This window comes from Syngnathoides biaculeatus, chromosome 5 (assembly GCF_019802595.1).
Source record: "Syngnathoides biaculeatus isolate LvHL_M chromosome 5, ASM1980259v1, whole genome shotgun sequence".
NCBI classification, from domain to species: domain Eukaryota; kingdom Metazoa; phylum Chordata; class Actinopteri; order Syngnathiformes; family Syngnathidae; genus Syngnathoides; species Syngnathoides biaculeatus.
Window position 1 is genome coordinate 30,153,707 of NC_084644.1, and position 12,758 is coordinate 30,166,464.

Below are 12,758 nucleotides of genomic sequence, written 5' to 3' on the forward strand. Positions count from 1 at the left end.
AATATAATAATAACTGGCTATAATTGAAAAATGTCAATGCAACGCAGGCGGGATAGAACTGCTCACCTTTGTTCGAAATCTATGCTGCATGTTATTGCTCTGGCGGAGGCATATATATGTCAAATAAACAAAATATTTAAACAGTTTAAAAATCAACAATCTTTAGAAATATACACTCTACCATCATTATAACTTACTTAACTAAATTAAATTAAGGTGGCCGACTGATGAGAGCGTCCGCCCCATTGTTCTGAGGACCGGGTTTCGAATCCCTGGAGTTTGCGTGTTCTCCCTGTGCCTGCGTACGTTTTCACTCCACTTTTTTCCAACATTCCAAAAACATGTGTGCTAGGTTAATTAAGACTTGAAATTGTCTGTAGGTGTGAATGTGAGTAGTTGTTTGTTTATAAGTCCCAAGCTATTGCCTGGCAATATGGAGGGTGTACCCTAAAAGCTTAAAAAAAATCGCTGGGATAGACTCCAGAACACCTGAGACCCAAGTGAGGATAAGCGGGAAAATGGATGGTTACATAAATAAAACAGATGCAGGCTTTGTTCACAAAAACTGCACTTCAACAAATATTAAAATTTGGAACAGCGTCATAACCAGTCATTAATGCCGTAACAGGTGATAAACTGTAAATCAGGTTTTTAATTGATTGACTCCAAAGTGCCAAGTGGGAACATTCAAAACATTAATATTATTTATCAATTATTAACAATATTAATAATCAAAGCATACAGCACAGTTGGAAAGCATTGGCCTCACTGTTCTGAGGACCCAGGTTCAATCCCAACCCCACCTGTGTGGAGTTTGCATGTTCTCCCCGTGCCTGCTTGGGTTTCCTCCAGGCACTCTGGTTTCCTCCCAGACCCCCAAAACATGCAACATTAATTGGACAGTGTCAATAACCCCTAGGTCTGATTATGAGTGCGGCTGTTTGTCTCGATGTGCCCTGCGATTGGCTGGGAACCAGTTCAGGGCGCTTCCTGCTCAATGACAGCTGGGATAGGCTCTAGCAAACCCCGCGACCCTGGTGAGGCTAAGCAGCCAAGAAAATGGATGGAATAATCAAAGCAACATCTTTTGATTCACAATTTATAAAACTTTCAGAAAAGTTTGCAGCTTTTCTGGAAATGCTGCTTTGTCAACAGGTTTAATTACTTTATTTGTTACAATACTAACGCTCCTCTGCATATAATGTGAGCATACATGTGCCACATGTGTCACATATGTATTTGCATTGTTGGGCAGATAACTGTAAGCTGACGGGAAATGGGAAATGTCTCACCGTGTATTTTGTTCCCTGCTCAAGAAATCAGGTGGGATTGTTGTGTTTAATATGGATTTTGTAACTTTGAGGTTTCGAGTTATTGAGACTTGATACAAATTCGACATTGCAAAGCTCATTGATGTTTGCAAGATGGCCGCATTGATTTGTCTTAAATCCAAAATGTTCCCATATTTTAGCAGTGGTGTTAGTCTTTAGAACTAATTCCATTTATGCTGCTCAATTTCCTGCAATTACAGCTTGCCGTCACAAAACTTAGCTTTGTGTACACAAGCACCTGAACCCACACAAGTGCCCACACAGACACGCAATAAGACAAAGGGGCCCTGCTCTGATTGGTTTAGAGACCACAAGTATGAAAGCCATCGAGTGTCTGCTTTCAAATCGCGGGAATGACAGTGCACCTGTACTTAGCCTCTGTTTTTTTTTTTCCTGCACTATTCAGAAATTAGAGAGCATAGAGAGCAACGGAATTAGTATCTCTCTCTATCTCATACAAATAAAACAATGTATGCATATAGAAAAAATATTGTTCCATTGTCTGTGTAATATTCAATAGGTAGAACCTCAAAGTCAAATATTCCGTAAGTTGTAATAATCAGTCATAATCAGAAAGACGTACTGAATACTACGACTGAATAAGTTATCCACAGTAATAAAAAAAAAAAAAAAAAACCTGCTCAAAATTTCAAGATGTCTGACAAACTGCATGCAGAAGGCCGAGTTTGACTTTTGAGGCATATGTTTCTCCAAATTGTACAACGTCTGCATCGTATACGCTCACATTATTTTATGTTACTTTCTCATCAATCTTTCTTGAATAATCGTGTCAGAAGGGCTCACCTTTTCGGGCCTCTTGTACACAGCTGGCCATTGAGAGGCATCGTCAAAGTAGAGTAATATGTTCTGACAGCAGCGAGACTGCAAAGAGACACGTAAGGGAGGGACGCAAAGGGAAAGAGCACTGTTAAAAGGGGAGGCGGCTGAGCGATGTGCACGGATCAAAGAGGAGACAGCTGGAGATTGCAATGACAAAATGTGTCCCACACCACCACCGCCAAGTCTGCAGGGCGAAATCGAGAGAAGAAGTTGCAACTAAGGCAGAGAGGAGAAAGAGGAGGATGGGAAGGAAGAAGAGGAAGGCTTGCGAACAGCCGGAGGAAGGAAGAGATAACTCGAGCTAGATAACGAGCTTGCCACCCAACTACCATACAACTAGCCAGTAGCAAGCGAGATATGATAACTATTTCGTAAAATATAATCATCTTTAAACAAAATAATGTTATTATAATATATTTTTTGTTGAATATTTAATATCACTGTTGAACTGGTACATTGTCATCATGCAACAGCAAAAATATAATTCACAGCAGGCCCGAGTAGTGATCCAAAACTATTTCTAATTTGACTGATGAACCATTATTTCGTTCACAATCCATCTATCTTTTCTTGTCTTTTCAGCTGGTATTCCATAGAATGATCTATTTGAAGAACTGTCTATTGTGACAACCATCAGCACAATAGGTCTCGGGCATTGTGAAAAATCTGCTCCGGTTCAACAACTGTCATACTGACGAGCAGCTTTGTTTGATTGGCAATCCATCGATCTTTTCTCGTCTTTTCAGCTGATATTCTATAGAATAATATGTTTGAATAACTGTCTCGTCTATTGTGACAACCAAAAGCACAACAGGTCTCAGGCATTATGAAAAATTTGGTCTGGTTCAACGACTCCCACACTGTCGAGCAGCTTTGCTTGACCGGCAATACGGCGCAGTGAAAACGGTGACGTAACGTGCACGATCTCTATAATGGCAGGCCAGCTCTAATACACATTTGATCTGTTCTGGTGGCCCAAATATAATTACACTCCGGACCAGATTAGGCCCACAGGCTGGAGTTTGACATATAACTACCTAGCTAGATAAAAAAAATGATTTTGGGGTTGATACACCCTCCCTTCCCAATATGCCTGACAAGCTAACCTTACCAATTTAATAACCAAGAAAATTTGTATATAGCTATACGTACGTATATCCTTTTGGCTACCTGGACACTTGGTAGAACACACAGCTAGTGAAAAGTGGAAGAATTACATCACTGTCTAGCAAGCGTCGTTCGTGTACAAAACAAGGTAATTAAAAGTCATTGATGGGGTACATGAGGTGAGAAAAAGGAAGCAAATGGGAAAGATTATCATTGAGGCGGACTGGAGGGCATCGTGACATGGAAGCAATCTCTCTCTCTCTCTCTCTCTCTCTAACACACACACACACACACCACACACACACACACACACACACACACACACACACACACACATGCACTTGCTATCTGTTACTTTCCCCACATATGTACACTGAAATCATCTTACCTTAGGGTATCGAAACCGGAAGTCCAAGCGTCCAAAGTCGGTGAGGAAGCAGAAGCGTGTGAGGAAGACCCAGTCCTGTGGCGTCAACATGGACAAACTTTACATTAACGGACATATATTAAATTGAGTTTATTTCTTGCGTAAGAATAGTTGAGACTCAGAGTCCCTGGCCACCAATCAAGCATGAAAAGAAGCAAGCAAGTCCATCTTTAACCTGCCTAATTTTGAAAACTGTATCAATGAGCGGGCTGTTCTGAACTTGGCCAAACTGTTCAGTCCCAGGGCAACTAACTTACATCATAGTGCCCCCACACTGAGTTTCTCTGCCTCTAAATTGGCTACAAGGCTGGGTAAGGATCCAGAAGCATTCACAAGAGACTGTCTGATGACTTGGAACACCATGATGTCAGAATCAAAAAAAGTATGCAAGAGCTGCAGCGTGAGCACAGATAACCATTAGCTAACACTGTTATAAAGGGCAGCTACTGATAGGTGACACGTTGAAAGTTTGGTCATACTGTTCTTTTTTGTATGCCGCATGTATGGATATGCACACTAATTGAGAAGTGTGACTTGATGGCTTGATGAGAGGAAGTATGACATTTTAAAACGTTTCTGCTCTTTTCTTCCAGTGCTGGGCGATCAGTTTTGTGATAGCATAAACACGATCAGAAGCATGGATCAGATGCACAACCTAAATTTGAATATTTGTTCATTGAAATGGTGCTCATTTATTCTCAAGACTCTCTTCTCTTCATTACAAAATACTTCTCTCAGCTGCACTTCCTGTATGTGTATGTCAATGTTTTGTCCAATCAAGAGTTTAGCCTCTAGGTGTTGCCATGCCAAACAAATCTGGCCAGGCCTTCAGAATCCCTCGTGCTCCCCAGCGTAACCGAAAGTATATTAGCAATGGGACCATTTCATTACCCAATAAAAGTTGAATTTCACCCTCACAAGTCAAACTCGCTGGTCCTCGATGTCAGCACGTCCTCTGTTGTGTGTTCTGTGTGAAATCCAAACTTTCATCATTCATCTCCCATTTCCAGGAAAAGCAACAACAAAATAATCATCACACATCAGGTGATATTTAACGTTGAACCCTATTCCTGGTTCCCAATATCGAACATGCGATGTTTTTCCTACATACAGATCGTGGGCCCCTTTCTCAAGCTAAAATGTGCTTCTTCTTCTCAGTTATTAAAAAGCGGTTGCTCATTCCTATGAGCTCTCCAGCCATAGCTGGAGTTGAGGGAATCGGCCGTGAAGTATTATACAGTAATTACATGTACCCTGCGACATAAACAAGCCTTGTAATGGTGCTGCTGAGAAGTAAAAGCAGCGTTTGCGTCGCCAGCTTTCGCCAGCATATATCAAATTGGAGAAAAGTGCAGCCATAATTCAACCGCCATCTGGTAGTTAGCCGCCTTTGGGTCCGGGGAAGCTTCAGGTTATAACTCACCTGACCCCGAGTCCACCCCCCCACGAAGGTCCCACAACACCCTGCTCCCCCCGTCCCTGTGTGTCCGTGACAGCGTAGATGGAACCGAGCCACAATCCCCGCTACGGAGTGGACGAACCCAACTTACGGCAGGGTCGCATCGGGCGCCGCGCTATTGCCCGTCGCTTGTCACCATGACGATGGGAGCATGCCTTAGTGTCACGGCTGCCATAGACACGGCAAACAGAAAAAGGCAAAGCCGGTCATTAAGGACAACTGTATTTTTGTTTGGCCGAGCGTTCATTCGCGCGTTCGTCTTTCACATCTGTGACTCAATCACATTGGCGGCCATTGTGGCTCACGTTGAACAATAAAGCTTAAGCATGCGTGTCTTAATGATTTGATTTCCATTCATGATTAATTGCTCCTTTCTTTGAGCCTCAAAACACATGCAAGGATTTGTTTTAATTACTTTTTTTTCCTTTTTGTAGTGACATAAAATATTGTTATTGCAATTGTTTTTTGTTTTCCTTGATCCAGTGTCACGAAACAATCTGATGTTCAAGTACTGTGGTAGTTTGACTAACGAGTTTAATTAATTCTGTGAACAAGTGCACTAATTTTACTCGCATATCAAGTAGATTTACCACATTGAAATAAGTTTTTTTTAAAAAGAAAAATAGTCCAATATTTGACAAAAACGAGTCATTTGCTTTTTTAAGCGAGTCTCCCTTATTTGCTGAAAAAGTAATCTATTCTGTTTCTTGTGGCATCTTGCGGCAAGGGAGCTTTGTTGGGGTGAATTGAGGTAAATCACCTAGTGCTTTGCAGCCATCTTGCAGCATATCTCTGCAATTGTAAAGCTTTTTAGGGCCTGCATCAATTACTCTTGGATTTTCGCTACTCATGCAAGGCACGGCTTGCGCTCTCTCCCCCACGAATACAAGGGTTCACTGTAAACATGAAATAAAGAAATAAACGTATAGAAATAATGTGGTTTTACATACTGAACATACTGTAGTATTTGTGTGTTGGGTGTGCCTTTAAGGGACAAAGCCTTAATTTGAGAATTAAGTAGGAACATTACAAATGTGCGTACCTCACAAATGGTCGTCCGGTTTTGTTTTGGTTTATTTACACGTGGGCCATTAATCAAGCGATACCCTTCGCCGCCGCATCCAGTCCATTTAGTATTTCGTTTTCCCGCAATCCTCCTAGGCAATCTGTCCTTTCATCTCTGTGCTTCTAGCTCCCTCTCTCCAGATGCTCGTTTGCCTGCTACGCCTCATTAACAATTAATTACCAATCACCTCGTGGAGTCACCCGCTGACCACCGGGCTTCTCAATGATTCATTAGTCATGGATACACAATGCTACAACACATAAACACGCAGACATGAACACACACGAAAGGCAACAGACGGACACATGAAAGCAATCCTTCTCTTTCTCTCTCTCTTTCTCTCTCACGCACAGACACACATACACACAAACACACACACACGCACATTTACAAGTCAATGCATCTTATCATAACACTCATTAAAAAGAGATGCACTGGCTCGGACTGTGTCCACTTTGATGACAGTATGAAGGATTTTCGGCACTGTTCAAAGCGCTTTGGCAGGATTTAGGATTTCAGACCTCCAGAATTTTGAGGAAATAATGATAATGAAGTCTGCCAGTCCTTTTTAAATACAATTCTACACCGCTTATCCTCATTAGAGTTGCAGGTGAGCTGATGCCTGTCACAGCTGATTCAGGGCAAGAGGAGCGGAACACCCTTGTTTACTCTTATATTCACATTTTTGTAAAATTCATTTCAAACCTCCACATGAACCTGATTCAAACCCCCAAACTTCAAAATTGCGAGGCAGAAGCACTAATTATAATCTGCCACGCTCCCTGTCCTTTTTACAGTATGAGCTTATTAAAATGCATCAATCTTGCATTCATGAGGGGGCTCCTGAATTCAGGCTCACAAGTTGATGATGAAGGTGAGTGGCTGGTACTGCGATTGGAAGTTTAGAAAACAAAAACTTTGAAGGGCTTGTTTTCATTTATCCTCATTGCCAAAAGTTTTAATGGGTTCCTGGTCCAAACCACAAATGCTTAAATAGGTGTGTGCACACCAAAGACACTTGAACACGACTCAGTAAAAAGGAGTAAAACATGGTCAAAATGAACATTTTCCCAAGTTACATCAATGCGTATTTTACATGAGGCTTGATTGAGAGTTCCGATTTAAAAGTGAAGTAGTACAGTGGTGCCTTGAGATACCGTTTTTTTTTAGATACAAGACGTTGTTCGACTGAATTTTTGCTTCACCTTGCGAACGCGCAGACAAGAGGTACGAACGCTGCATGGCGGGAGTGAATTTAACAAGACTACAAGCTGTTTAAAGTAACTCCCAGTTTAAGTTTACCGTCACACTGAAGATAAAACAAAGAGAATTACATCTTGTTTCCTTGAAAAAAAAATGCCTAAAGAGAGGCCTAGCCAATTTGATGCTAATGCTAATTAACATCAATGTTGTGGTGCTTTCCCCGTTTATGCAACGACTGAACACAACTGGCAAAGCAAAAGAGTGTAGACAGACAATACAACAGTTCTCACACTAATATCAAACGATATTCTCTCTTTTGTGCGTTAGTCTTTTTTTTTTTACGCGACTGACTTGCGTGTTATCAATGGGCGCAGATTCTCCCAAAAATGAGGCATGTGATTGCCAGAAAAGTAAGTCAATACTTCAAATGTGAACTTAAGCCCGATAGACCTGTAAGTAAGGCGTTGCCAAGTGAGCCGTAAGAAGTACTGGTCCAACTGGCTACTTCTAAGCAGCAAGAATTTTTGTATTTACTATTAAATAAAGACTGTACAATAATTGTAATTTAATCAGGATATTGTGCGTATTACAGTCACTGTGATTTGACCTGCATTCTCAAATCTGCATGGTTGAGCACAAAAAATCACGCACGTAAAATTTGTTATGAGTCGAAACACATAGATATTGAAATATGTCGCTCATTTTGTGTAGTCTTGACCAATGCAATTGCGCACTTGTCGCACATTCGCAGCGCATATGAAAACCGATCCACTGCAGTGAACCACAGCCTGACTTTTTTTTTTTTTTCAACATGGAAGCACACGGTCTCCTGCTCATTCACCTGACTCTGCCCCCCCTGCGGCTCTTAAAAGGGTACACTCATAATTACACACCCCACCAGTGCTTTAGTTAGCAAAACAGTCTGGGCAACATAGAGGAAAGACAGTTAAACATGCTGCTTGTGTTTATTCTCGATAATAATGGTAAAAGTAAAAAAATAAGAAGTGCTGTTGCTTTAATCAATGTCGGGGTATGTGAATAATGGAAGAAAAAGTGGTGAAACTGGACGAGATTTTCTCTTTTTTTTGAGTAAAAAAGGTCTGGTCTGAAGCCAAAGTACAAACTACAGGATGAGATAGTGTATAATGTTAAAATTCCACCTTGGCACAGCCTGATCAAGGATGAAAGCACGGACAATACAGTGCATAAATAGCTAATTCTGTCGGCAACATAACATTAACCTTAAAACTGTTTGGGAGCATCATTCAGCTTTCAACGTGCATTGCTAAAGATATTCTGCAAGCAAAAATTCAGTTTTACACCAAGAATAACAGACAGGGATATCATTGTGGGTTAAAAAAAAAATTAATCAAAGTTGCAAGCGACCTTTCAAATTTATAGTTCATAGTTGGCTTTGTTTAGTTCATGTATTTTTTTGTTTGTTGACATTCTCATTGTAAGTTTGCAAAAACACAACATTTTTCTTCAGGGGGCGCTCACATGCTTAGTGTGTTTGCTCAGACACATAAAAAATTAGAGGGAACGTTGGTCTTGACATTAATTTACTGGTTTATTTCATAAATGTTGGTGACAAAAGAAGCCTGATCCTAAACAATCAGTATTCGCCCGGAAACAGGAAATGCAAGTTGACTGTTAAAGTTGTTGCAACTGAGCATGTTCGAAAGTTACGTCAAAAGCACATATTCAGAGCTTCTTCACGTACTGCGAGCGCATTTATGTCGAAAGTCATCAACATCATGAGCCATGTCAAAGGAAATTCAGTTACACTGAAAACATTTCTGGGATATAACACAGATAATGTTTCAGTATCTAACTATAATAAGTATGAGATTGTGATTTACTTTGATCTAAATTCTAATGTTAGACTAGTCTATCGAAATATCTAATTGCGAACGGTCATATTCTCCTGTGGTACTGCGTTATCTTGAAGTTGAAAACCTTTCCCCTCTACGTGCTTTAGGAACATATAGATCATCTACTCCTAGCTTTCATCGATGAATTGACAATAGATAGCGCTGTAAATTATGCGAGATTATAACAATACATCATGATGAAACAAAATTATTTGATTGTATGAATACTTAGTTTTGAAATTGAATGTCTATTGACCTCTTGAGAAATGTCTGTCTCAGTCTGTGCAGTGTCAATAAATTATGAATATGGTATTAGGTAACAACTACATACTTGGGTATAACAACTCAGTAAATTATTTTAAGGTCTTGAGATTCCATCCCTAATCACACCTGCAACTTTATATCTGTGGGCATGACTGGTGGATCACACCCATAACTTCATATCTGCAGGTATGAATGACCATACCCGCACATTTTCCAAATGTGAGTGACGGGTATTAGTCAACGCATGTTTGGACAGACTGCAATCGGGCCATCAAAAGGAAAGCGAGTCAGCTAGTTGCTGTTGAGCGGTTGCACGGCAATTATCCAAGCGACACACACGCCACTGCGGGCATGTCACTAAAACAGATTTCTCGACCGCTGACATGGATCAAATAACAACAAATAATTTAAAATCTAACACACCATCATGCTGACTGCAGATGGCGTTGGCAGACCTTTCAGACAAACTCCAAGCGCCCATGCTCCATGTTTGAAGCAAAAATGACCCTTGCGCGTACATGAAAAATAGTCTGATGCGGGGAATTTGTCTTCTCCAACTAAGATGACATAATGTGTCAACATCCGACCATCGATCGGTGTAATGTGGCTAAGACACATTTATGACCATTGGGCAGCTGGTGACCATAAATGGGCCAGGTGTGCCTCACATTGCACGAGTCACCCACCACGCTGTCAGTAGCTGTTGCGGGCTCGGAACGCAGGAGCAGTTAAAAAAAGGAAAACGTGCATTTCACCTTCCGAGGGCACGAGACTTAAATAGTTTAATCTCTGGAGTATGGATGAGGAAACGCGTTTACTCCAAGTTTTTGGAAAAATGTGTGCTCTCCAGATATGAGAGGGAACGCCCACACTTCATGGTTACTCCGCCCAGACAGCGTAAATAGCCAGATGGGGAGCTAATGTCAGAATTAAGTGGACGGTAGAATGGGAGCAGTTAGAAAAGTGCCGAGGTGAGAGCCTTTTGTGGTTCAAACATATAGGAGACTATGGCCCATATTCTTTATCGTCTGCATACAATATTTTCTTCTTCTCCTTTCGGCTTGTCGCGATTAGGGGTCATCTTTTTCCATCCAAGCCTATCTCGTGCATCTTCCTCTCTCCCACAGTCTCCATGTCCTCCCTCACAACATCCATCAACCTTTTCTTTGGTCTTCCTCTCGCTCTTTGCCAACGTTAATGTGACTGTTGTAGTCAGGACATGCCCTGCTGCAATATTTCTGCATCATTGCAAACAGGACAGTACATCTGTCTGTCTGTCTCTCGCATACTTTCCTCAGTTGGCCAAGGCAGGCACAACCAGAGGGAGAGGGATTCAGTTGGTACCGTGCAACAACTTGCTTTTTAATTATATTTATTGTACATTTATTTACAGTATCTCTCACTGTATGTTTTTATATACTACAAGTCAATCAAAATACTCATTGCAACAGTTTTTTTTTTTGGGTGAGGGATGCTGGAATGGATAATGGCAGGTCCATTCATTTGTAATGATAATGATTTGTAATGAGTGTTTTGAGTTATGAGCACTGTTGAGGAATTAATTGAACTCGTGTCATTTGAAAACCAAGTGTCCACTGCAAATTATTATTATAATGAAATCACTCTCGGAACCTACGAATGATATTTGTTCAAAACTGTTTGAGCTGAAGATTGAACAAATCCAGCAAAAGAGGTGCTCATTCTTATTTATTTATTTTTTTCATGTAGTTATTTGTTAAAGCTTGTAAATTTCCTACTTTATTTTCGGGAAATTATGTCTATTGTGAGACAAACACCCATTTTGTTTCTGGAACGGATTTGTACGCACGTTTGCGTGGCTAACAAATCCACAAAGTGTTGAGGAAATCAAAGACACTTTTTTGAGTTAAGGAGGTAAAAATCTAATAGATCAGATGCAGAAATGTAAGCTAAGGCGGAGTATTTTACCCCAACTGGGACAGCCAACCAGCGAAATGAGATCCCGTGAGAAGAAAATTTGACGTCAGCGCTAACATTTGGTGAGCTGTTTAAAACACTTGTCAATGACAATTGCTGTCAACACATCAGGGCGGGAGATGTGAGTGCTGTGTGCTAAAGAGGATTTGATACATGATACTACACTCGCATAAAGTACCACCATACCGGTACTGAGATGATACAACTGCAAAAACCTCCAACATCAGTAAAGCACTGGAATAATAGCTGACAAAATCTTCCCATTTGATAACTCAGGCCTCGCTGTGGTGCCGTGCACTGTGATGTATTAATATGCCATAGACCGTACATACAATCGTGCATATTAAGTTGTGCTTCCACAAGTTAAATTGCTTATATCGTCTTTACCGGCAATCACTTTTCCCCCCGCAGTGCGCCATCTGCTTCTGCAAATAGATGCAAGAAACCAGTCACACAATGGATCAATGGGCACTTCCTTAAAACTGTGCGCGATAGATGTTGTTAGTGCACTGAAAAGTTTGTACTCCATCTCCTTGCCAGATGTTCCCTGCTGCGATCTCCCCCCGACCTTCACCCTCGCGACTGCCACTCCGAAGGGACATTTTTGTGCACGCTATCAGCCACTTAGACTGATTGCCGAAATCGACCAGGCCCGCCCGCTTAAAGCTCTCTCAGCCGCACCGATGCCTTTGGATCAACTTTGCATCTGTCCTTCTAGGAGCGTTTCCCCGGTGTAAACAAAGTTATGTGACGGCGACACACAGTGTCGAGAAATGTTGGCAAGAATGTTCCAATAGCCATTGACCTTAAAGCAGCAAGACACACAAAGACGCACAGTCGATATAGCTAGCGCAGTGGCGCCTGCTGGCGTTGAAAGCCTTCCGTTCCGCTTTAGTCGCCAGATGATCTGTGACAAATTTTGGGGCCAGGGGGAAGAAAAAGACTCCAATTGACAATGTCATTGAGTGAGCTCATTAATGCAAATGTGACCAATTTAAGATCTTTCGCAGGAACACGGGCTCATTAAGTCTACATGCAGTGAAACATAGTTGATCACACGGGATATGTACTAGGCCCAGCCACAAAAGTTGAAAATTTGCTGGAGAGACCATATAAAAACATACTTAATTTGGATGGATGGCCGGACGGACAGATAGACAGAGAGATGGGTTTGAGCTGTGGCCGAAATCACCTTCTGGGTGAGTGTGCTTCGTGTGTTTTGCTGTTCTCC

The 12,758-nt window shown here is 41.3% G+C and overlaps 1 protein-coding gene across 1 annotated transcript in view; it reads right to left on the reverse strand.

The window, feature by feature from the left end:
• Positions 1-12,758, reverse strand: part of tmem145 (transmembrane protein 145) — a 45,104-nt gene that overhangs the window by 27,690 nt on the left and 4,656 nt on the right. Inside the window, exons 2-3 of the mRNA XM_061820537.1 lie at positions 3,667-3,741; positions 2,136-2,213 (exon numbers count right to left, since the gene is read on the reverse strand). Coding sequence (XP_061676521.1) covers positions 2,136-2,213; positions 3,667-3,741 — 153 coding nt within the window. The remainder of the gene's footprint in view (positions 1-2,135; positions 2,214-3,666; positions 3,742-12,758) is intronic.